Source organism: Prenolepis imparis, unplaced genomic scaffold, assembly GCF_030444845.1.
Source record: "Prenolepis imparis isolate NDT839.2.m4 unplaced genomic scaffold, iyPreImpa1.0 SCAF_5, whole genome shotgun sequence".
NCBI lineage: Eukaryota > Metazoa > Arthropoda > Insecta > Hymenoptera > Formicidae > Prenolepis > Prenolepis imparis.
The window spans coordinates 19,045,491-19,071,446 of NW_028141163.1; the positions used below are offsets into that span (position 1 = coordinate 19,045,491).

The 25,956-nt window shown below is 35.2% G+C and overlaps 1 protein-coding gene across 2 annotated transcripts; it reads left to right on the forward strand.

The window, feature by feature from the left end:
• Positions 1-241: 241 nt before the first annotated feature.
• Positions 242-25,956, forward strand: LOC145936113 (fatty acid synthase-like). 2 transcript variants are annotated; one of them, XM_083038009.1, is made up of 8 exons: positions 242-286; positions 13,943-14,038; positions 14,101-14,445; positions 17,896-21,059; positions 21,262-21,715; positions 22,990-23,332; positions 23,416-24,902; positions 25,343-25,956. In XM_083038009.1, exons 2-8 carry the CDS (start codon positions 13,993-13,995, stop codon positions 25,735-25,737), a joined length of 6,234 nt encoding a protein of 2,077 aa, XP_082894135.1. In that variant the 5' UTR covers positions 242-286; positions 13,943-13,992; the 3' UTR covers positions 25,738-25,956. The 2 variants fall into 2 exon arrangements, with proteins under 2 accessions (XP_082894135.1, XP_082894134.1); XM_083038008.1 differs by lacking the exon at positions 242-286 and adding an exon at positions 10,088-10,136.

Consider the following 25,956-nt stretch of genomic DNA (forward strand, 5'->3'; position numbering starts at 1 on the left):
GTCGAACAGACGGATAGTCTGCCGTCGTTCGAAGATAAATTTAGTTACGTCCTTCCTTTCGACTCTTCCTTCCTTGAGTTTAGACGTAACACAAACAATTGAACATTAATATTGAACAATTGAACATGATCTATAATTTCTTGCCGAGTTATTGCCATTTGAACCTTTACAGTCAATGGAGTGGGAGAACAAAACTCGTATATAACCAGGGGCTTTTCACATGAACGGGCAGTCGGTCAAAGTTTTTTTTTTTCGAAGTCAAAGCGTAAACGTTACACCCGTTCAAGTAAGTTAATCAAGTGGTAATCAAATGTAATCATGATAATCCTTTTTAACATATATTAAGTATTATGTCAAAATCTTTCATATATTTTTTTAAAAAATTAGCATTAAATTTATTAATTAAATTAATAGAAGTATTAAAAGTTGATGTTCCTTTGACGTTTAGATTTAAGAAAATGTCACAGATTTTAAATTTTATTCTCGCGCACTATATTACTTGTACTTTTATTTTATTGGGATAATATTAATTAACTCGTGAAGTACTATCTTAATGATTCTCTATATTGTTCTGTCTGACTCGCGCCTTCGCCATTTTACATGTATGATGGTATGTTCGCATGTCTGACCTTTGGATTTACAACTATATGTGAGAAATTGGCGGGTATGCTCAGGTTTGCTACGAGTGATATGAAGGTATGAGCGATACATGTGAAGTGTGGTGTGTGTATTTGTCGTCTTGGAGACGGTGTTTGTTTGGTTTTGAATTTAGCTGTCCGGCCACACGATCAAGTTTAGTTCAATAAATATTATTTAAACTCCTTAAGACTGAGTTATTTAGTAATTCGCGTTGTCGCTTACAAAAATCAGAAGTGGGATAGAACGTGAGAAAATAAATTAATTTTGAAAGACGACCGGCAGAGGAACGAAAACTGAATCGCAATGGATCCGAAGAAGTTTTCAGTAGCTCAACTTAAGGCCGAAATACGAAGGCGAGGTTTGTCAATTTCCGGAAACAAGGTAGACCTCATTGCTCATTTGGATAGCAACGATCCAAGTGGTAAATGGATAGATTGTATCGTCTGTACTGAAGACTCAAGGACTACCTCAGGTAAGGATTTGTCGGACGAGGAGATAACAGTGACTGCAGACGAAGAAGATGATTACGGTGAGGAAGAAAGAACGATGATAGAGTGTTCGAGAGAAGATAGAAGTTGTTCAGAAAATAGTAACCGCTTAAATAATGAAGAATTAGTGCATCAATATCGTGATATGCAACTTGAGTTCGAGCGTCGGGAAAACGAACTTTTAAGAAGAGAGCTGGAAATTGCTAGACGTGAGAACAAGCAGCTGAGACGAACCACACCGCTAGTAGCCGAGGTGACAGCGACACGTAGAATAGAAAACATCTCTGCCATGCTGGAATTGGTAGGATTTTTCGACGGAAGCACAGAGACATTTAAAAAATGGGAGCAACAAATTCGCCAGTTGATAAAATAATTTTAGCGAAAGACGTTCCTATCGACGAAGAAGAAATGGTCGATTATTTGATCGATGGCATTCCGAGCGACAATCTACAAGATTTAGCAAGAATGAAAGAATTTCAGAGGACGGAAGATATGTTACGAGCTTTTGAGAAGGTGTCATTGCGAATGTCGGTGAAAAATAATATTAAGCGAGATTTTCGATCGACAGGTAAACAAGACGCAAAATCAGCTGATTCACAAAAGGATTTTGAGAAGAAAGAAGAGAAGCAGACTACGAAGAAGGAAAATCCAAAAATCTTCGATGTTATAACTGCAGCAAACCGGGACATATTGCTGCTGACTGCCGACAACCTAAGCGCGAGAAGGGCTCGTGTTTTAAGTGCGGCGAGATGGGCCACATATTTAAGGATTGTCCAACGAGGACTACGCCATCATCGGAGGTTGCAGTTGTCAACGAGGAGGAGGAGAATCAAGTTTGCTCCGTCTCAAGATTTGCTGAGGAGGAAGAAACGTTTTTTAGAGACGTCGATTACGAGATAAGTCGTTCCGGTATAAATCATAAGAGTATAATCATAAATCATCGATTGAATACATTAATGAATACGGGTAGTAAAATCAGTTTTATTAAAGAAGTTTTGCGTTTAATAAAGCAGTAGAATCGTTTAATTTGCACCCGGGAAATTATCATGGAATTAATAAGTCGCTGTTACAGATAATCGGTTATATACATTTAAATTACTATCGATAATGTGTTGTGTGCCTCGAACAAGGCACTGGGGTTGCGCCGAATTAAGGATGAGGATCCTCGGGTCGTGCAGGACTTCGTAGGAAGTTAGGAGTGTTGTACTCTTTTCTTTCTCTTAAAATACACTTTTATTTCTGATTAAATTTGGTTTCATTTTATTTCTCGTTATTTCTTTAATTAAATATTCGCGTAACATTCGAGATTTGGCTAGCGAGCGTTTATTAGTAATTCTTCTTAATGATTCAGATTTTTATTAGTGAGTCTCGTCCTGATGTTCCGGATTCTTATTAGCGACTCCGTCTTGATGTTTAGGAGTTTTATTCGAAACTGCCTTCGCGGGCGGGCTCTCCGTCTTATATCTTCTTTTGTTCTTTGATTTTCAACGGGCGAGGCCCTTGGAAACAAGTCCCCGATTGGTTAATAATATTCACGCGTTTTTGGTCTAAATGCATAAATGCAAGCGAAGCAGGTCGAAGTCCCTGGCCTTCGCTTGCAGCTCGCGATTTCCGTGCTTCGTGCGTGTTTCGCTGCGTTAGCGTTTTCGTTCGACGAGCGCTTGGCTAGAGCGCTCGTTTATAAGTAAAAATGTTTTATAATATTCTTATTCCTAATAATTACTGGTTATAGTTCGGGCTATAACAAATGAAACAAAGAATAATATGTCAATATTAGTCGTTCCGGATACGACTATGGTAAGCCCGATAGTATTGGGTCGTGACGTTTTGAAGAAATTTGGTTTGAGTCTGAGAAAACCGGAAGTTCAAGCGATAGATGAACTTTTATATGTAGAAATAGACAATCCGCGCGATACAATATTAGATTCTTTACATATTAATCCTGAAGTACCACATGAAATACAGTTTAATTTGCGAGAACTATTTAAGTCGGAATATATTGAGTCCGAAAGACCTAACGATCCGAAAGTGGATATGGAATTAAAATTAAGTCTTACGAACGAAAATCCATTCCATTTTAATCCGCGTCGAGTCTCATTTTCGGAAAAAGAAAAGTTGAGAAAAATATTAGACGATCTTCTAGAGAGAAAAATAATTCAGCTTAGTAAGTCCGAATTTGTTTCTCCTATAATTTTGGTTAAGAAAAAAAATGGAGAGCTTCGACTTTGTGTCGATTATCGTGTGTTAAATAAAGTCCTACGTCGCGATAATTATCCTCTTCCGGTAATAGAAGACCAAATCGATGTGTTAAGAGATAATAAATATTTTAGTATCTTTGACTTGAAAGACGGATTTTTTCATATTCAAGTTGCTGACGAATCGATAAAGTATACTGCATTTACGACGCCGTACGGAATTTTTGAATATCGACAAATGCCTTTCGGACTCAAAGTAGGACCATCGCAAGATTTCAAAAATTTGTAAACGAAGCGTTAGCAGAATTAATTAAAACGGGAGATATTGTCGTATATATGGACGATGTATTGGTTGCAACCACTACTTTAGAGCATCATTTTAAGGTCCTAAAGCAATTCTTTAAGTGTTTAGTAAGTAATCTGTTGGAGCTCCGAATCGATAAATGTAAATTTTTATGTTCAGAGATTGAATTCTTAGGTTATCGTATCTCTGAGAACGGAGTACAGCCGAATAAGTCAGGAATTGAAACAGTTGAGAGATATCCAGTTCCACAAAACTTAAAAAGCTTGCAATATTTCCTCGGCATGGCTTCGTATTTCCGAAAATTCATTGAGGGTTTCTTTGTACTTGCAAAGCCACTTCATGAATTGCTTCGTAAAAATGTGAAATTCAAGTTCGGGGAAGAACAATTAAAGGCATTTCGAATACTTAAACAAAAGCTGCAGGAGGCACCTGTACTTAGTATATTCAGCCCTCATGATGAAACGGAGCTCCACACAGATGCTAGTTCGCATGGTTTTGGTGCCGCCCTTATGCAAAAGAAAGCGGACATAAAATTTCATCCAGTCTCGTATTTTTCAAAAAGGTCAACTGATACTGAAAGCCGTTATCATAGTTTCGAATTAGAAACGCTCGCAGTTGTTTATGCATTACGTCAATTTCGCATCTATTTACATGGAATTAAATTTAAAATCGTTACAGATTGCGCGTCTTTAAAAATGACTTTAGATAAGAAAGACGTGTGTCCACGAATTGAAAGGTGGGCAGTCGAGCTTATGCAATATGATTACGTTCTAAAGCATAGAGCCGGTTCAAAAATGCAACATGTAGATGCTTTAAGCCGAGCGACTAACATCTTGGTAATTGAGGATAACCTTCTTGAATTAGAGCTAGCATTAAGTCAAAACCGTGATTTGAAAATTCGAGAATTACGCGGAAAGCTTGAGAAATCTGAAGATAAACAGTACGAGATGCGAAATGGACTCGTGTATAGAAAGAAGGATGGCAAATTAAGATTTTACGTGCCAGAAAAAATGGAAGGTCATGTATTGCGAAAATATCACGATGAAATGGGACATTTTGGTTCAGGAAAAACATGTGGTACAATCGATAAAACTTATTGGTTTCCGCAAATGCGTGTTAAGATTAAAAATCATATTAGAAATTGTTTGAAATGTATTGCTTTTTTTCCATCTACAGGCAGGTCTGAAGATTTTTTACACTATATTCCTAAAGGCAATATACCGTTTCAGACATTTCATATCGACCACATAGGACCTTTAGATAGAAAACATTTAATCAAACAACATATTTTAGTAGTTGTAGATGCGTTCACGAAATATACAAAATTATACGCTACTAAGACTACAACTTCTAAGGAATCCATCGAATGTTTAAAACAGCATTTCATGAATTATAGTCATCCTCATATGATAGCGAGCGATAGAGGAACTAGCTTTACTTCAAGTGAATTCAAAGAATTTCTTAAAGAAAATAATATTCGACATGTATTAATAGCTACAGAATCTCCGAAAGCGAATGGGCAAGTAGAGCGTATTAACCGTGTGTTAGGTCCGCTTATTGCCAAAATAGTAGATAATAAAATCGGAAAATATTGGTATAAAGTATTAGCAGAAGCAGAGTTCGCGATCAACAATACTATAAACAAATCCACAGGAGAAACGCCAAGTCATTTATTGTTTGGAGTAAATCAGCGAGGCCCGAACATTGACGGAATTAAGGAGAATTTCGAAGAAAAAGATACATCTGAAACTCAAGATCTTGAAGCAATACGAGAAAAGGCCACCCGAAATATTTTCAAAAGTCAGGAGTATAATCAACGTTATTTTGATAAGAGTAGAAAAGAACCGCGCAAGTACAAAGAGGGCGATTACGTAGGAATTCGTAATTTTGATAATACTCTAGGAGCGCCAAAGAAACTCATTCCCGAATTTAAAGGACCATACGAAATATTCAAAGTCCTTCGGAATGATAGATATATAGTTAAAGACGTGGAAAATTCCCAAACATCGCGTCGCCCATACGAAGGAACATGGGAAGCATGTAATATTAGACCTTGGCATGATGAAATTGTTTAGTTGATAAGCAGAGTTTAATTGTATTCGTTCGTTATATTCTTAGAATTGTGTTTGTATTACTGTGTCCGAGGCCGGACAAATTGTCAGGAAAGGCCGAATTGTGAGAAATTGGCGGGTATGCTTAGGTTTGCTACGAGTGATATGAAGGTGTGAGCGATACATGTGAAGTGTGGTGTGTGCATTTGTCGTCTTGGAGACGGTGTTTGTTTGATTTTGAATTTAGCTGTCCGGCCACACGATCAAGTTTACTTCAATAAATATTATTCAAACTCCTTAAGTGAGGTTAACTGCCTTAACTGAGTTATTTAGTAATTCGAATTGTCGCTTACATATATAACAATAGATTGGTTTTGACAATAACTTAAAATCAATTCTTTGAGCAAGTTTCTGTAGTGGGATTATTTATAAGGACTATTTATGAAAGTCGACATATCGTGCTCGATCAGTTCACGTTTTCTGACTGACTTAGTTAGTTAATTCCAAAGACAATAGAATCTTTTTGTCTCATAGACTTAGCGTTTTCTTTGGAGACTTAAAAACAAAATAAGAGAAATTAAGATATTTGAAAAACAATAAAGATATTTTTCTCGTCCGATTGTGCAGTTGATGGGGAAAAGAAAAGTGGAGAAGCTTATTTTTTTTCATTCTCACTCACTTCTTTGACATATATTATCCATTTTTCAGCATTGTATGACGAAGAAAATATCTTACTTTGCATATTTCTTCATTCTTATCATCAGCTGTCGCATAAGAATGTTCAATCTTTCGTATAAGTCTATGCTTTGTGTATTTTGGAAAAAGTTTGACAATGACATATATATCTTCATAAAGGGGGAGGGTCCATAAGGCCGGGTTTTGGCCCCCTCTGAATTTCATTTTAATGTAGTAGAATTGTTTTTTCAAGGAATGTGTAAATGTATACGGAAATGCCGTGTAGAGGACGAGACACAAAATAATTGAGTGAGCGAGTAAACGTTAAATAATAGGAGAGTATGTTTATTTATTGCGAAATGTAATTATATCGAGAATGCCGTTATGCTCCTGTCGCTCGGTCTCAATCCTTGTCTATCCTGCTATAGTCCTCGCTGTGAGATTCCTCGATTCTTCTTATCGCCACGACGAGAGATATCTTATTCTTCGTAAAAGAGAGAGAGAGTCGTCGACCCAAAAACGCCGATATTTATACTATTCCCCAAAATTTATCCCTTCCTTACCATATCCAGCCAATCGCTAAGCGACAAGCAATTCGTCCTGTGATTTTTTATACGAACGTTCACATCTATCGTTTTCGGTCGAATTTCTATCGTCACGTAAACACGAAATAACCGAATATACATACTAACCGAATACATGACAATCGAAGGTGAAACGCTAAATCGCTATCGGCAATAATAATCACGCGATACATATGTACATATTAAACTAATAATTATACGCCTGCATTAAAATATCAGAAACGTTTCATTTTTGTAAGAACTATTGAAATCAGGTGATTTTAGGCTAAATGGACGTGTTTTGAAGCTTGTAATACCAATTAATACCATTTTTACCATCAACGTTCTTGTACCGTCTACACATCATTTCCTTATATTTGTGTGTGTTGTGTTACATTTTGGTGTGTAAAATAATAAATATTTTATGTTTTTTAGTAAATACTGTTCCGAAATTGAAAAAAGTGGCCGGCGTCATTTTGTAGTCAGCTATAAACTTCATGTGCACTATCCTCATATATAAGTCCGTGATTTAAACGGCAATTTTTCGATTATATATTTCGTTAAGCTATATTTTCTTGTTACTTTTTTATATAATTATCTTTATATAACGATATTACCATCTCAAATAAATATTCACAGTAATCAAAAGATAAATAAACAATTTATTTTGAAAAAATTGTGCAAAAAGAATGCTAATACCAAAGAACATGTTTGTTATTTTACATACCAAAATGTAACACAACACACACAAATGTAAGGAAATTATGTGTAGATAGTACAAGAACGTTGATGATAAAAATGATTAATTGGTTACAGGCTTACATGACAATCGAAGGTGAAACGCTAAGTCGCTATCGGAAATAATAATCACGCGATACATATGTACATATTAAATACTAATAATTATACGCCTACAGTTCGGCCATTCTGACATTTTGACCGTCTCGGTCAAACAATAAAATACAGAAAAAAAAGTCTTGATTCCACTCTTAAATAAAGAATCGCGTTATAAAGTAAATAATCTAATTATCGATTATACAATGTATGTACGGACGCATCTGATCTGGCGCAAGTATGCTAGTATACGGTCGTTGTTTCAGCTGGAAGCCCTCGATATCGGTAACAACATAACGATTGTGGTCTAAAACCTTTTTTACTACATAAGGGCCTTTGAATTTAGGTATTAGCTTTTTATTTATCCCGGGCGTAGTTTCTATATTACGTATCTCCTCGTAACCACCGACATTATATTCACGCGCCGGTTTTTGCCGCAAATTATATTGTATTTCGTTTTTACGCTGCGCTTCGCTTATGCTCGTCTGAGCTTTGTCTCGCAATAGATTAAGATCGCGCTCGGAACAATCGTTTAAATTAATTAGATCGCGCAATAGATCGTTCGAACTACCCCGCTGCTCAACGCCGAACAATAATCGAGCAGGAGTATCGCCGGTCGCCCGACAAACGGTATTATTCAATGAATATTCTACTTGTTCCAACGCACGGTCCCACCTACAAGGTGTCTCGCTCAACTTTGCCAACATCGGAGTTATTATTTTGTTGAATCTTTCCACCTGTCCGTTCGCTCTCGGCGTGCCCACTGCGATTAACACGTGCTCTATAGCTCCGGATTCTAAATATCTTTTAAATACGTCGGACGTGAAACACGTCCCTCTATTCGAAATTAAGCGCTTCGGTTTGCTATACGCGCGGAAATATTCGCAAATATATTTTATCAATTCCTCCGTCGTTGTCGACTTATATGGATAGAGCCGGATGAATTTGGTGAACGCGTCGATGACAACAAACAGGTGACGGTAACCTTTACCGGTTTTTTCCAGAGGACCCAGGTGGTCCACGTGAATTTTCGCATAAGGCAAATTTTCTTTCGGTATATTATGTAAGCATCCCTCCGCTCTACCGCTCGACGGGGAGAATTCAACGCACTTAAGGCAATCGCATATATATTCTCGTACCTTATCGCGCATTTGCGGAAACCAATACACTCTCACTATGCTATTATATAATCGCCTTATCGATTCCTAAGTGACCAAGGTCGTCGTGACAAGTTCGAATCACGTTAGCCTCCATCGAACGTGGAACATAAAACAATAATTTTTTATTTTTGTCTTTTCTATACACTAGTCCATCACGCAGTTCATAATGTTTTACATCACCTTTCTCTAATTCGTCGCGAATCTTAATAATTTCATCGTCTCGGTCTTGACAGATTGACAGAGTACGCTCGAATGTACTTCCCTCCAACACGAGTACGCTGTGACAGCGGCTAAGAGCATCGACGTGGGCCATTCGTTTGCCCGGACGGTGAACAATTTCATAATCGTAGTTCTGTAAGAACAGAGCCCGACGCGGAAATTCGAGGATCCACATCTTTTTTGCCCAATGTAAGACGAAAACTATCGCAGTCAGTTATAATTCTAAATTTGCGTCCGGCGAGATACACATGAAAACGCTTTAACGCATATACTGCCGCAAGGCATTCGAGCTCGAAGCTGTGATATTTGGATTCCGTCGGTGTCGTCCGCTGGCTCCAAAATGAAATCGGACGCCTCTTGTTATCGTCCTGCTTTTGGAGCAGGATCCCGCCAAAACCGCTCTCGCTAGCATCGCAATGTAATTCCGTCGCGCAGTTATTGCTTTACGTACTTATAAAACTCGCGTTATATCGAGCAGCGTCCAAGAGTCCGAAATTACTTTTTTCAATCATTTATTTCTGTTATCAACGGGACTCCGAATTTATTGTCCAGTCCTTCGTTCCGGCAAATAAATAAATAATTTTAGTGTAGTCGTGGAAAATCAGCGCGGCTACAATATGTAATAATAAAACGTATGTATAATATCATTAATATAATATTGTTATCCTCTTTTTTCCCCGATTTAAGCAAATTGTGCGTTTTTCATTGCAAAAGGGGACAAATTAGATATAGATTCAGAATGAAAAATTGTGAGACAACCATTACGAGAGAACTCGACGCCAGGCAGAAAAATACTTAAAATTTAGAAACCTAAGCAAACAGTTGAACGTTAATATTGAATAATTGAACATGATCTATAATTTCTTACCGAGTTATTGCCATTTGAATCTTTACAGTCAACGGAGTGGGAGAACAAAACTCGTATATAACCAGGGGCTTCTCACATGAACGGGCAGTCGGTCAAAGTTTTTTTTTCGAAGTCAAAGCGTAAACGTTACACCCGTTCAAGTAAGTTAATCAAGTGGTAATCAAATGTAATCATGATAATCCTTTTTAACATATATTAAGTATTATGTCAAAATCTCTCATATATTTTTTAAAAAAATTAGCACCAAGCTTATATTAATTAAATTAATAGAAGTATTAAAAGTTGATGTTCCTTTGACGTTTAGATTTAAGAAAATGTCACAGATGTTAAATTTTATTCTCACGTACTATATTACTTGTACTTTTATTTTATTGGGATAATATTAATTAACTCGTGAAGTACTATCTTAATGATTCTCTATATTGTTCTGTCTGACTCGCGCCTTCGCCATTTTACATGTATGATGGTAGGTTCGCATGTCTGATCTTTGGATTTACAACTATCTAACAATAGATTGGTTTTGACAATAACTTAAAATCAATTCTTTGAGCAAGTTTCTGTAGTGGGATTATTTATAAGGACTATTTATGAAAGTCGACATATCGTGCTCGATCAGTTCACGTTTTCTGACTGACTTATTTAGTTAATTCCAAAGACAATAGAATCTTTTTGTCTCATAGACTTAGCGTTTTCTTTGGAGACTTAAAAACAAAATAAGAGAAATTAAGATATTTGAAAAACAATAAAGATATTTTTCTCGTCCGATTGTGCAGTTGATGGGGAAAAGAAAAGTGGAGAAGCTTATTTTTTTTCATTCTCACTCACTTCTTTGACATATATTATCCATTTTTCAGCATTGTATGACGAAGAAAATATCTTACTTTGCATATTTCTTCATTCTTATCATCAGCTGTCGCATAAGAATGTTCAATCTTTCGTATAAGTCTATGCTTTGTGTATTTTGGAAAAAGTTTGACAATGACATATATATCTTCATAAAGGGGGAGGGTCCATAAGGCCGGGTTTTGGCCCCCTCTGAATTTCATTTTAATGTAGTAGAATTGTTTTTTCAAGGAATGTGTAAATGTATACGGAAATGCCGTGTAGAGGACGAGACACAAAATAATTGAGTGAGCGAGTAAACGTTAAATAATAGGAGAGTATGTTTATTTATTGCGAAATGTAATTATATCGAGAATGCCGTTATGCTCCTGTCGCTCGGTCTCAATCCTTGTCTATCCTGCTATAGTCCTCGCTGTGAGATTCCTCGATTCTTCTTATCGCCACGACGAGAGATATCTTATTCTTCGTAAAAGAGAGAGAGAGTCGTCGACCCAAAAACGCCGATATTTATACTATTCCCCAAAATTTATCCCTTCCTTACCATATCCAGCCAATCGCTAAGCGACAAGCAATTCGTCCTGTGATTTTTTATACGAACGTTCACATCTATCGTTTTCGGTCGAATTTCTATCGTCACGTAAACACGAAATAACCGAATATACATACTAACCGAATACATGACAATCGAAGGTGAAACGCTAAATCGCTATCGGCAATAATAATCACGCGATACATATGTACATATTAAACTAATAATTATACGCCTGCATTAAAATATCAGAAACGTTTCATTTTTGTAAGAACTATTGAAATCAGGTGATTTTAGGCTAAATGGACGTGTTTTGAAGCTTGTAATACCAATTAATACCATTTTTACCATCAACGTTCTTGTACCGTCTACACATCATTTCCTTATATTTGTGTGTGTTGTGTTACATTTTGGTGTGTAAAATAATAAATATTTTATGTTTTTTAGTAAATACTGTTCCGAAATTGAAAAAAGTGGCCGGCGTCATTTTGTAGTCAGCTATAAACTTCATGTGCACTATCCTCATATATAAGTCCGTGATTTAAACGGCAATTTTTCGATTATATATTTCGTTAAGCTATATTTTCTTGTTACTTTTTTATATAATTATCTTTATATAACGATATTACCATCTCAAATAAATATTCACAGTAATCAAAAGATAAATAAACAATTTATTTTGAAAAAATTGTGCAAAAAGAATGCTAATACCAAAGAACATGTTTGTTATTTTACATACCAAAATGTAACACAACACACACAAATGTAAGGAAATTATGTGTAGATAGTACAAGAACGTTGATGATAAAAATGATATTAATTGGTTACAGACTTCAAAACACGTCCGTTTAGCCTAAAATCACCTAATTTTAATAGTTCTTACAATAATGAAACGTTTCTGATATTTTAAAATAAAATTCAGAGAGAGCCAAAAACCGGCCTCTTCAAGGAAGTGGAATATTAGTTATAGATTTTGGGTTTTTCAAAGATTATCAAAGAAATGAACAAGCAAATAAAACGCTCTAATGCGCACGATACTATTTGAGAGTAGCATATATAATTCGATAATAATCATATTACAAAAAGAAAAATTTTCGGCCCTTTTGATGTAATTCGTCATAGACATTTAGGCAAAATATCGTAGGAGAAATTTTTGTTATTCTTTTGTAAGATAAAGTTCTCTAATTTTGAGTCTATATTTAGATTTTAATTATGTATTTTTTGTAAGTATCGTTAAATTTATATTTTTATTTAATTTAATATAATTTTAATTTTAATTTTCTGCATGAGAAATTTATTCATTAATCTCTCTATGTGTAACATAAATAGACAATTCTGTCTATGTCAATAGTAGGATAATAGAAGAAGTAGATAAATAGACGCAACTATATTATAGATATGTTTGGTGCTCTATGTTCAGTTTTTCATTATATGTATAATAAAAGTCTTACATCTACTAATAAGTTTTCGTATATTCGAGAAATGTTAATGCGAAGAAAAAAAATGATTGAATTATATAAAATAATTAAATAATTATATTAAATATAAAATAATTAAAATTTAATTGTAATATAATTTTAATTATATAAAATAAAATTAAAAGGTAAAAATGGCTATAAGAGTATAAGCGCAATAATTGGGACGCAAGGGAAATTGCTTATTGTGTATATAAATTTAAATTTATAACGTTTCGATTCCTTCTTTGAATCATCTTTAGCGCAAATTATAAATAATTACAAAATTGTTGTCATTAATAAAAAAAGGAACAATGAAGTAAAGGTATAAATAATACCTATAATAAAATATAAGCGCAAAGAATCAAAGTCAACTGATTAAAAAGAAGGCGGTATCGTAATATATACATATATCATGTTGTTCAAAAACTCAATATCTCGAGCTTTGATCTCAGAAGGACAAGCATCCCGTTCGAATGTAGCATCCTGGTTGAAAAATCGGGAGGTATGCATCCAAAGATCTCAGCCTAGATTTCAGCCCCACAGCGACAGATTAAACTGATAACAATGTCTCTAACGATCGATGTTCTATATTTAAATGAACAAATGTCATAAAATTAATTAATTATTCGAAACTTATCTACTACGCAGTGCAATGTCATCTTGTAACGAGAAACACATTAACATAGAACAATTACGCAATTATTTCACGTCGACGTCTAAACAGTAATGACTATACATATATGACATATTGGAGGTGAACCGAATTATATAATAGAATCATAAATACACAAAATGTTTTTAAAAGTCATTTAAAAGTAATAGACAACATTTTTCGAAAAAAATGTTTGATACAAAAGTTTCATGTTTTTTTCACATAAAATCCGAGTCTGTAATAAAAAATACCATATTTTATTTTTAAAAAATCACTTCCAGTCTTAATCGCCCATTTCCGGCCGAAAACGCAAGTTGAAAATTTCACCATTCGATAGAGCGTACCCAATTAATAAAATAAATATATTGTTTCTATTACAAAATAATCACTTTCCTAGTTATTAAATGGGTGACACGGATGGTCTGGGATACCCTGTAAAAGTATTAGTTGATTTTGTCTTTGCAGATAGAAATATCAGATAGAGAAAACTCGAAGTTAATTACACAAACAACAACATGCCTGCTTATTTTGAAGGCGATATCGTTATCACGGGCATTTCAGGTAATTATGCCGATTTCACAATTAATTAATTTCGTTAAAGTAATGCATCGACATTTTTCCAGGGCGTTTGCCTGAATCCTCAAACATTGAAGAGTTTAAGGAGAATTTAATGAAAGGAATGGACATGGTTACTGAGGACGAACGCCGTTGGCCAACTGGTATCAACGGAGTGCCATCCAGATTCGGCAAAATCAAGGATATTGGCAGTTTCGATGCCTCTTTTTTTAGAATACATCCGAAACAAGCACGCGTAATGGATCCGCAACTTCGCATTTTGCTAGAAGTGACATATGAGGCGTTAATTGATGCTGGCGTTAATCCTTCCACTTTGAAAGGATCACGTACCGGTGTATTTATCGGTGTTTCCTCCTCGGATGCAAACATTTTTTGGAAGAGAGATGCGAACGGTTTGTATATTTTAAAAATTTTCTGTGAAAATTTTTGATTAATAAAATAATATTGTAAAAAATTATCCAAAAAATAGTAAAATCAATTTATAAGTGTATTCAATGTAAAAATAAATGTACGATATCAGATACGTTAAAATCATAAATTCTTTATGTTGAAACACAAGATATAGAAATAGTATGATATACAATAGATAAAAATTAAAATAAATATTAAGATTAAATATTAAGATTAAATATTAAGATGTATTAAATTAAAATTAATATTAAATATTATTAAAAATTAATAATATAATATATATACATATATCTACATGGCGTCCCATTTTAAATGCCGCAGGCAAATATCTCGAAAAATGTGAAAGATAAGGAAAAACGTTTCAGACAAAAGTTGTTTGATTCGAAGGGGTACATAAGATGATACCATTAATATAACCTTGGGTGATTATTTAAAAGTCTTATGAAGATTATTTTCAATTTTTTAAATGGAAACCCTTATATTTTAATGCATATTCTTGTAGCTTATCTCGAGAGCTTTTCAAAACATTATAAAAAAGTAGTTTTTTATTCAGTGCTTTTCAAATTATAATGCTTGATGTTTACCAATATTTTGACATAAAATACAAAATATCTTTTAAAAAATTCAGTTTTCGTTAATCTTACCTTAATACTTTTATGTATAATATAGTTAGACGAATCAATTGGTATAAAGAAAATGCAGAGTTATTTTTTAAAAAATTTGCAACATATATTTCCTTAAAAAAATTATGCAATTTTTTTACACCAATTGATTGGTCTTAATATTTTGTGCATAAAAGATGCATTAAGGTAAGATTACTGAGAACTGAATGTTTACAAGATATTTTGTATTTTATGTCAAAATACTGTATATTTCAAGCCTCATATCTCGAAAAATACTTAACAGGAAAAACTTTATTGTAGTGTTTTGAAAAACTGTTAAGATAAGTTACAAGAATACGCATTGAAAAATAGGGGTTTCCATTTAAGAAACTGAAAGAGATTTTCATATGACTTTCAAATAATTATCCAAGATCACATCAATGTACCATCTTATGCCCCCTTCGAATCAAAACTTTTGTCGAAAACATTTTTTTCCATTCTTTCATACTTTTTAAGATATTTGCCTGCGGCATTTAAAATGGGACATCTTGTATATATATATATATATATATATATATATATATATATATATATTAGGGTGTTTCAAAAAAAGAAAAAAAGTTTTTATTTTTGCCCGCATTCCAGCTAAAAAGGTAGCTAGTGGGGAGATAATAATTACCCTAAAATGCCAACTCCAATAGATTTAATGGTTCCACATTCGCCTTGAAATTTTCCCATTTAAATACGGGGAATGTGTTTTTTTCTTAATAAATTTGACTTATTTTCATCAAAATCAATTAAAACAATTCAAATTTCAATCTCAGTAGTTACTGTAGACTGTGTTTATAACTGCTAAAACAAAGTAAACTAAGAACGCAGTAGAAAAATGAATAAAAGATCATTTAAAAAAATAAAAAAGGGTGTTTTTTTCAATTTTTATTTATTGTTTTTAACATAAATAATACACCAACTAATAAAGACAAGCCTTATTTGGTCATAGCTGGATCTTTGTGCTAATATTTATTGTGTGATTTTACATACTATTGTTTTCAAGTTCATCGAACTGCGCGTCGGATAAATATTTCGGTCTTGAAACACAGTTATATGATAAACAAGAATAGTAATATCATGATATTAAATTGATTAATCAATTAATCCAGCTATGACCGAATAAGGCTTATCTTTATTAGTTGGTATATTATTTATGTTAAAAAAATACATAAAAAATCATTAATCATAATATGTCAAGATCATTGAAATCGGAGAAATCCCTAATATGCATATTTACGCTATGATTTAAGAAAATGATGATTACTTTCATATGACTTTGGAGTCTCTATGTAGAGACAAATTTTTTAAATAAAAACATTTTTCATATAAACACATTCTCTCTCGGAATCATATATATTATACTATATGAACTGCATTTTCGTATCTTATTTAGTTTCAGAGAAATTCGAGTATTTAATAAAATAGTATACTCTATATCCCAAGTAACACAGTCTGGCTATATTCGCTGCGACAGCAAAAATGTAGCTGGTATAACGCCCTGCCAGCCTTAATTACATCTATTTGGCAGCAAATGCTATTTTGCTGGATTTTTAACTGCAAAAGCGCTGTGATAGTTAATAAAAAAGTCAAAATACAGCCACAGCTATTTTAGCTGTATTAATAGCTGTAAAGTCGCTGTGACAGCGATCAGAAAAGCCAAAATGTAGCCAAAGCTATTTTAGCTGTATTAACAGCTGTAAAGTCGCTGTGACAGCGATCAGAAAAGCCAAAATGTAGCCACAGCTATTTTAATTGTATTAATAGCTGTAAAGTCGCTGTGACAGCGATCAGAAAAGCCAAAATGTAGCCACAGCTATTTTAGCTGTATAAAAAGCTGTAAAGTCGTTGTGACAGCAATAAAAAAACCAAAACTAGCCACAGCGATTTTAGCTGCATTAATTGCTATGAATTTGTTGTGATAGCAATAATAAAAAGCAAAAATTTAGCCACAGCTATTTTAGCTGTATTAATGATTGTAAAGATATCATGACAATTATTAAGAAAGGCAAGGAGTAACATGACTATCAGTTTTATGTTAAATTTAGCATATATCAGCGATGGTCAGCGGACCTAATGCGTTCATTTATGCGGCTCTAAAATTATTACTTAAGGATTTGTATGTAGTTCTGTAATCACTGTACTTATGAATTTGCGTCCGCTCTAGTATACTTATATGTAAGTTATAAATTGTAATAATTTGCAATGATTAATTAATCTTTCTTTTTATCTAAGTTTAACTAAGTTTTTGAAGCGAAGGTTTCGGGTTGTCAGAAGTTTAATCCCAGTTAAAGTAAAAAAATTTTTTAAATATTCTTTTCAATCTTTTTACATAATTTTAAAATTAAAATTAAACTTTTATTGAATATTAATTTACCATATGAAAAACATTATCCATTTATTAATTATATCCGTTATTTTTATATCTTTACTCCGACTGCCGTAATGTGGCTATGACAACGTCTTTACAGCAAAATAGCTGTGCAACCATATGGCTGTGACATCATTTTCAAAGCCTAAAAATGTTGTCCCATTTTTGCTGCTACGACTTTGTCAAAACGTCACAATGACGTTGTGGCAGTAGCTGTGGTAGACAAAAATGCTGCAGTTTAAGCTACGACAACGTTATCGCAGACGTTTTAAAGCTTCATGTGCTACTTGGGATATTATTATTAATGCAAACACCAGATTATTATTAGTAAATATTACTTTAAAATTTTTAGCTACGTGTGATATTTCCTAAGACTAAGTAAATCATAAATACTCATCTACTGCTTGCAGGATATGCAGCGCTTGGATGTTTCAGAACAATGTGCGCCAACAGAATTTCTTACGCTTTTGATTGGAACGGTCCCAGTTACGTGGTAGACACAGCCTGCTCCTCGTCCTTGACTGCTTTGCATCAAGCAGTCCTCGCGATACGTACCGGCGAATGCGACAGCGCGATTGTTGGCGCATTAAATCTTATGCTCGATCCAGCGGGTTCAATTCAACTTCATCGATTAAATATAATGTCCAACGATGGCAAGTGTAAATCATTCGATATCACGGCTGATGGTTACGTGAGAGCCGAAGCAGTGGTCGCAATATATCTGCAGAAGGCGACTGATGCGCGCAGAGTATACGCCACAGTGATAAATACGATAATAAACGCGGATGGTTATAAGCCTGAAAGTATTACGTCTCCGAATAGAGACAAACAGTACCAAATGTTGCATGAGGTGTACAGCAAAGTGAGTCTCGATCCCAGAAACATTGTTTACATGGAAGCGCATGGTACCGGTACCAAGACGGGTGATCCAGAAGAGCTCGCTGCCATTGATAGACTGCTCTGCAAAGACCGGAAAACACCATTGCTGATCGGCTCGGTCAAATCAAATATGGGACACTCAGAAGCCGCTAGCGGAATGTGCTCGATCATCAAGGTGCTGATTGCGATGGAAACTGGTGTGATCCCCGCAAATTTACACTTCGCTATTCCAAATCCGATGATTCCTGCGCTAAACGAAGGACGTATGCATGTGATAGATAAAGCCACACATTGGAACGGCGGTCTTGTGGGCATCAATTCGTTCGGCTTTGGTGGAACTAATTCGCACGTCATTCTACGCAGTAACCCAAAGGCAAAGGTGTCATCAGTACGAAATACTGTCAAATCGCTGATGCCGAAACTGGTTATGGTATCGGGGCGCACGAAAGATGCTATATATGTGTTACTGGATAAGGCAAAAGAGCATCGACAGGATAACGAGTTTCTCTGTCTATTACATGCTGTACACAGCGACAATATATCGGGACACAACATTCGCGGTTACGAAATACTTGCTCATGACGATACGCGCGAAATCGCCGAGGCTAATTATGATGAAAAACGTCCCATTTGGTTTCTATTTTCCGGTATGGGTTCTCAATGGCCGGGCATGGGTCGCGAATTATTTAACATCGAAATTTGTCAGCGCAGTTTGCGACGATGTGCGGATGTCTTGAAGAACCAAAACTTCGACCTATTGAATATCATCATGAATGGCACTGACGAGATGTTCGAGAACGTGATAATTGCTTTCGTGTCAATTGTGGCCATCCAGATCGCTCTGGTCGATATGATGATATCAATAGGCATACAACCAGATGGTATAATTGGACACTCTGTCGGTGAATTAGGCTGTTCCTACGCCGACGGTGCATTTACATTGGAGCAAACCATCTTGGCAGCTTACTATAGAGGCAAGGCGATTGTAGATTCCAACTTGGAAGCAGGTGCTATGGCGGCAATTGATTTGAGTTGGGAAGAAGCCACAAAGATATGTCCGCACGATATCATTCTAGCCTGTCACAATTCTGCACATTCGGTCACCATTTCCGGCCCATCTATAGCTCTAAACAAGTTTGTAGAGGAGCTTAAGAGCAAAGATATTTTTACCAAGATGATCAAATGCTCCGGTATTGCCTTCCACAGCAAATACGTTGCCCCGGCCGAATCCAAGTTTCGCGCTTTACTCGACATGATCATAACAAAACCGAAACAAAGATCTCACAGATGGATCTCCAGTTCGGTGCCTGAGGCCGCGTGGAAAAATTCGCTCGCTCAATTCAACTCAACTGATTATCACGTGAATAATATGTTGTCACCCGTACTCTTCTGGGAAGCAATCGCGCATATCCCGGAGAACGCGATAACCATAGAGATCTCACCGCATTGTCTGCTGCAAACGATTCTGCGCAGATCGCTACCACCGATGGTGACCAATGTCAGTCTTCAAAAGCGGAATCATTCAAACAATCTGGTCTTCCTGCTGTGTAATGTGGGAAAACTGTATAATGCTGGGGCGCTACCCGATATCTCTAAACTATATCCGCCGGTCAGTTTTCCTATTGGTCGCGGAACACCGATGATCGGACCTTTAATTAAATGGGACCATTCCATTACGTGGGAGGTGCCTAATTTCAAGTTCAGGTCAGCAGAATGGTCGAAGGAGCGCGTTGTGGAAATAAATCTAACAAGAGAGACAGACGCATTTCTAGCTGGACACAAAGTTGACGGAAAACTTATCTTTCCTGGTGCCGGTCTTATAATGATAACTTGGAAAACTTTCGCCAAATTACGTGACACCAATTTCGAGCAATTACCGGTAATCTTCGAAAACATATGGTTTCAACGTGCTACCTTTATATCGGAGAAAATAACCATCAAATTTTCCGTAAACATCATTGAAGGAACGGGTGATTTCGAGATCTGCGAGTCCGGTGAGGTCGTTGTCAGTGGAAACATCCGCGTAGCCAAAGCTATCGAAAAAGAGAACCTAAACCTGCCACCGATATCGCTCGTCAATAAGGAGCTCTTATTATCGTTGAATGCCGAGGACGTTTATAAGGAACTGAGGCTGCGCGGATATGAATATAACGATATTTTCAAAGGGATAAAGTCCTGCAATTGCGACAACACCGTAGGTGAACTATACTGGTTTAACGAATGGACCTCGTACATAGATAGTATGATTCAATTTAAAGAATTATCTAGCGACAGAAGATTGGTGTATATATCGAGGATCCGATATATCGTAATTGATCCTGTTTTTCACAAACAATTGGTGGATGAATTACCAAAGCATTGTGGATTGCCGGTATATTACTACAAAAATATCGATATCCTCAAATCGGGTGGTATCGAAATTAGAGGTATAAAGCCTACGGCACCTCAACGACAACAAATTCAAATCAGGCCCAAATACGAACGTTACGATTTTGTGCCCTACGAAAATCCGTACTTGATTCTGGAAGATCCAATAAGAGGAAAGATACATGCGCTCACTGTGTTATTGCAAATAGTATGCGAAAACGTAATGACATCGAGAATCAAAATCGTAGAAGTTGCGGGCAATCGAACCGCTGAGAACCTTTTGATGCCACTTGTACATGATATTTTATATAGTGAACCCTTCTGCACGGTAAGTACTAATCGCAAAATTTTTATTGATATTGTATCTTCAGAAAATGAAGAAATGTCTGGAACAAGTAGTCGTGATAGAAATTCCTGTAATTTGTAGATGTCAATCCTATATTATGCAAATTTTTAAAGCAATTTCTTATTATCCATAAAAGTTTGTTGCGTATACGGTTCTAACTGCGTGTGTATATTGTTTGCTTCAGATTGACTTACAGATAGCGGTTAGTTCAGCGAAAAAATATACAAAATATTTCAATGAAGTGAACGTGAATCTTAATATTGTGACGTGTAACGATGCATTTTTAGCTCAAAATGTGCATCTTATCATAGCAGCAGATGTTCAATCTTGCATAGTTCTCAAAAACCTGACTGATACCTTAAGACCAGATTGTTTTATTCTTCTGGAAGAGACTGTTGAACGAGTCGACTTGAAAACAGCATTGAAAGAAGCGGATATGATGTTGGTCGGAAAACAAATAGACTCTTCTGGAAGAAATTATATTTTGTTGAAAAAACGAAGAAAAAGGAGAGAATCGATTGTAATACAAATCACAGGGAAAGATCTCTCATGGTTGGAGAATGCAAAAGCAGCATTAAAGAAACTTGATAGCGAAAGTCAAGATATGCTTTTTGTGTCACAAGACGAAGAATCACTTGGTAAAATTATAAAAAGTTACATATACAAATTACTTACACGCACACACACACACACACACACGCGCGCGCGCGCGAATCATCCAGTTTGTATCTTATAGAGTTACTATGGCATGAAAATGTTTTGTCCCACATACTACAACAAGAGTGGCAGAAAATATTCACAGAAATTTCAGAAAAATTAATAAGAAGACTTCGAGGTTTTGTAAAATTGTCATAAAAAACTAAAACGAACACAGAAATCAAAATTTGAATTTCTCGTATCATTTGGTGTAAAAAATGTCAAATTATTATAAATAAATGTTTTTTATTTATTTATAGTCATTTAAACATAAATTACCTAGGTGGGTAATATATAATATAAATACTTTTGTGCAGTAGTGTGTATATTACATATATATATATATATATATATATGTATACATAGTGTAAACCAATAACTCTGTCCACCTGGATTATTTCTGTTATTTTTAGAGGTACAAAAATATTGTAATTACAAAAGTTGGACGGCAGCAAGAAAGTCATAATATGGTAGTAATAATTTTACTTTGGATGGAGGCATTTCTGAGATTTCAAAGTCATCTCATTACTTTAATAAATATAACCACAAAGCAGATTCTTGTGATTAAAAAAAATTTCCAGTTTACAATGTGCAACTGCATACTTTTTAAAGATAATTATGTTTTTTTTTATATATTTAATATATCCCAATAATTAATTTATCCCATTATTCGAAGAAAAAAATTATTGAGGTAATTTTATCAAAAAATAAGTATATTAGAAGATATTTTATATTTTTTTGTCAAAATGTATTAAAAAAACAAAATATCTCGTAAACCATTCATTTTTTTATTATTCCACTCTAACAATTTTTTACGCTAAATATTACGAGAAATATTACGAGATTTATTTAAGAAAATTAATTGTGGTTTTATTTGACAAAGAGTCATAATAACCTCGAAATTTCAAAATGACTCCACCCACAGAAGAATTATTATTAGAGTATTAGCTCTCTCTTGATACAGTACACAAATTTTGTAATAATAAAACTTTTGTATCTTTAAAAATAACGGAGATATCAAGTGAACCAAGATATTGATTCACTCTGTATTTACACGTATTTGAATATAATAATTCATTCTATTATAAAAATAGAAAACTTATATCTTTGTTTACAATTTTTAAATATAAGCATTTAATAATAATCTTTTTTCTCTTAACTTTGCCCGAATATTTATCAACAAATTGTCAGGCATATCATCATTTTTCATTTGCAGGTTTAGTTGGATTGATGACCTGCATTCAGCGCGAGATTACAAACGTGCGTTATATATTTATTCAGGATAGTAACACTCCTAAATTCGATTTATACGCGCAGTTTTACGCGGAACAATTGGATAAGGGATTAATGGCTAATGTGTTAAAGAGAGGTCAGTGGGGCAGTTATCGGCACTTGCAATTAGATTGGCATGCCAACGTTCAAGTTGAGCATGCCTACGTGAATACATTAACAAAGGGAGACTTGAGCAGCCTGGAATGGATTCAAAGTCCGTTAACATACTGTCAGACCAAATATCAAAAAACATTATGCAGTGTGTATTATGCTTCGTTAAACTTCAAGTAAGTTTTGACAAGCGTCGTTCGTTCGTTCAGTTAATAATATAATGATAATTGTGATTAATTAAATTTTGTATTAACAACAGAGATATAATGCTTGCAACCGATAAAATATCAGTAAATGAAATCCCATTGCAAGAGATGCCTATGGAGGACTGTGTATTAGGCATTGAGTATTCCGGAAGAGATGTAAATGGCTGTAGAATCATGGGTATAGTAAGTGGCAGAGCATTGGCGACTACTGTGCTGTCTGACTCCGATTTTCTCTGGAAGGTACCTGACAAATGGACGTTAGCGCAAGCGGCTACAATACCGGTCGCTTACGTGATCAGTTACTACGCTCTGTTTGTACGGGGTCGAATAAAATCGGGCGAGACCGTGTTAATTCATGCCGGTGCGGGTGCAGTTGGCCAAGCAGCTATCGCCATTTCGTTGCATGCCGGCTGCATGGTCTTCACCACCGTCGGCACGTTGGAGAAGCGGCTGTATCTTAAAAGGACTTTTCCGCAATTGATCGATAGGCACATCGGCAATTCCCGAGATACTAGTTTCGAGCAGTTGATCCTCGATGAGACCCAAGGACGTGGGGTCGACGTGGTGTTGAACTCATTAGCGGAGGAAAAACTGCATGCCAGCTTACGATGCCTCACTATAAACGGTCGCTTTCTCGAGATAGGGAAATACGATATAATGAATGGCAATCACGTAGATATGTCAATATTCTTAAAAAACATTACCTTCCATAGTATATTGTTGGAGGCACTGTACCAAAACTACGCAGACAAGCAAAAAACAGTTAGACTCGTCTTGGAAGGAATCAAGAACGGCGCGGTGCGTCCGCTGCCGACAATTATATTTGCGGACCAAAATCTCGAACAAGGATTCAGATATATGATGACGGGCAAACACATCGGCAAGGTACTGTTCAGAATTCGGGATGAGGAATTACAGAAGCGCGTCCTACCTATACCGAGGATGACATTGGCCGTTCCACGTACCTACATGAATCCAGAAAAGTCATACGTTTTGATTGGTGGTCTCGGTAGATTCGGCTTGGAATTGACCAATTGGATGATCGCCCGCGGTGCCAGATTTATTATACTGGTGTCTCGTACTGGTATACGTACCGGTTATCAAGAGTCGCGTGTGCGACGTTGGCATGAAAGCGGCACCCAAATAGTCATCTCTACGGCAGACATCACGACATCATTGGGAACTGAACGTTTAATCGAAGAGTGTAACCGATTGGCTCCGGTAGGCGGTATATTTAATCTAGCGGCCGTGATGCGCGACGCTCTATTCAAAAACCTGGACGTGGCCAACTTCGAGAGGGTAATATTGCCAAAAGTCAATGGTACAAAAAATTTGGATGCGACATCGAGAAGATCCTGTCCGTCATTAGACCATTTTGTCGTGTTTTCGTCCGCGTCATGCGGCCGCGGCAATGCGGGTCAATCTAATTATGGTTTTGCAAATTCGGCGATGGAGAGAATGATGGAGCAGAGACATGCTGCTGGTTTGCCTGGTCTCGCTATTCAGTGGAGTCCTATCGGAGACGTCGACTTATTTATGGGCAAGTCTTATCTGTCTTTTCTTTTCCATGAGATTCTGTAATTTTTAAATTTTTTCTTATTTTTTTTATTCTTATCAAATTCATTCAAAAATTTTCCCCTATTCTATTTTATAAGAATTGTCTCTCAATGTAGATTTTGCACGACTCCTCAAAAAGATATTTATACTCTTTATGGTTTTATTATTAAGGAAATAATTTTTCAATATAAGAAAGATATAAATACAATAAAGGATAAAGATACGCGAGGATAAGGATACGAGAAAAACAATTAGTTTTGTCTAAAATAATTATAAAATAATTAAAGGTTATATTATTAAAGGAAAGATAACAAATTAATATTTATAAAAATATAAATATATAAATATTGTATATCTCTTCAAATCTCGCCGAAGTCAATAATAATCGCTTTTCGCGATATCATTATACTATTATTTTTACAGATATGAAAAATACTAATATCGCTTTAAACGATTTTATACCGCAAGCTATGAGCAGCTGCCTCGCAACTATGGATATTTTTCTTCAACAACCGTATCCGATACTATCGTCTACGTTGGTAGCAAAGAAACACAAATCCACGAATAACGGCAGTAAAGTTGATTTTATTCAAATGTTTGCTAATATTCTCGGTATTGAAAACATTCAGTCGAAGAATCTCAATGATAGTTTAGACAAACTGGGCATTGATTCGTTGGGTTATACGGAGATAAAACAAATTCTTGAAAAAGAATATGATATCATATTATCATTCCAAGAAATCTATGCCTTGACGATAGGCAAATTGCGAGATTTAGTTGCAGCAAATGACACTTCTCACGATTCTTCTACGAGTTAGAAAAAAATACAAACATGATCGCAAGTTTTTATAGTATATATACTTTTTAACCGTTTATCTTATGATTTTTAAATTAAAACTGCTTTTATAAATATCTTATTCTTTCTAATGTTAAAATATAAAGATATATATTTGCATTAATATATAAATATAATTGTATTTTATTGATCACAATTTAATGATAATTGTATTGTAATTAATGTATTTTATTGTATAAAG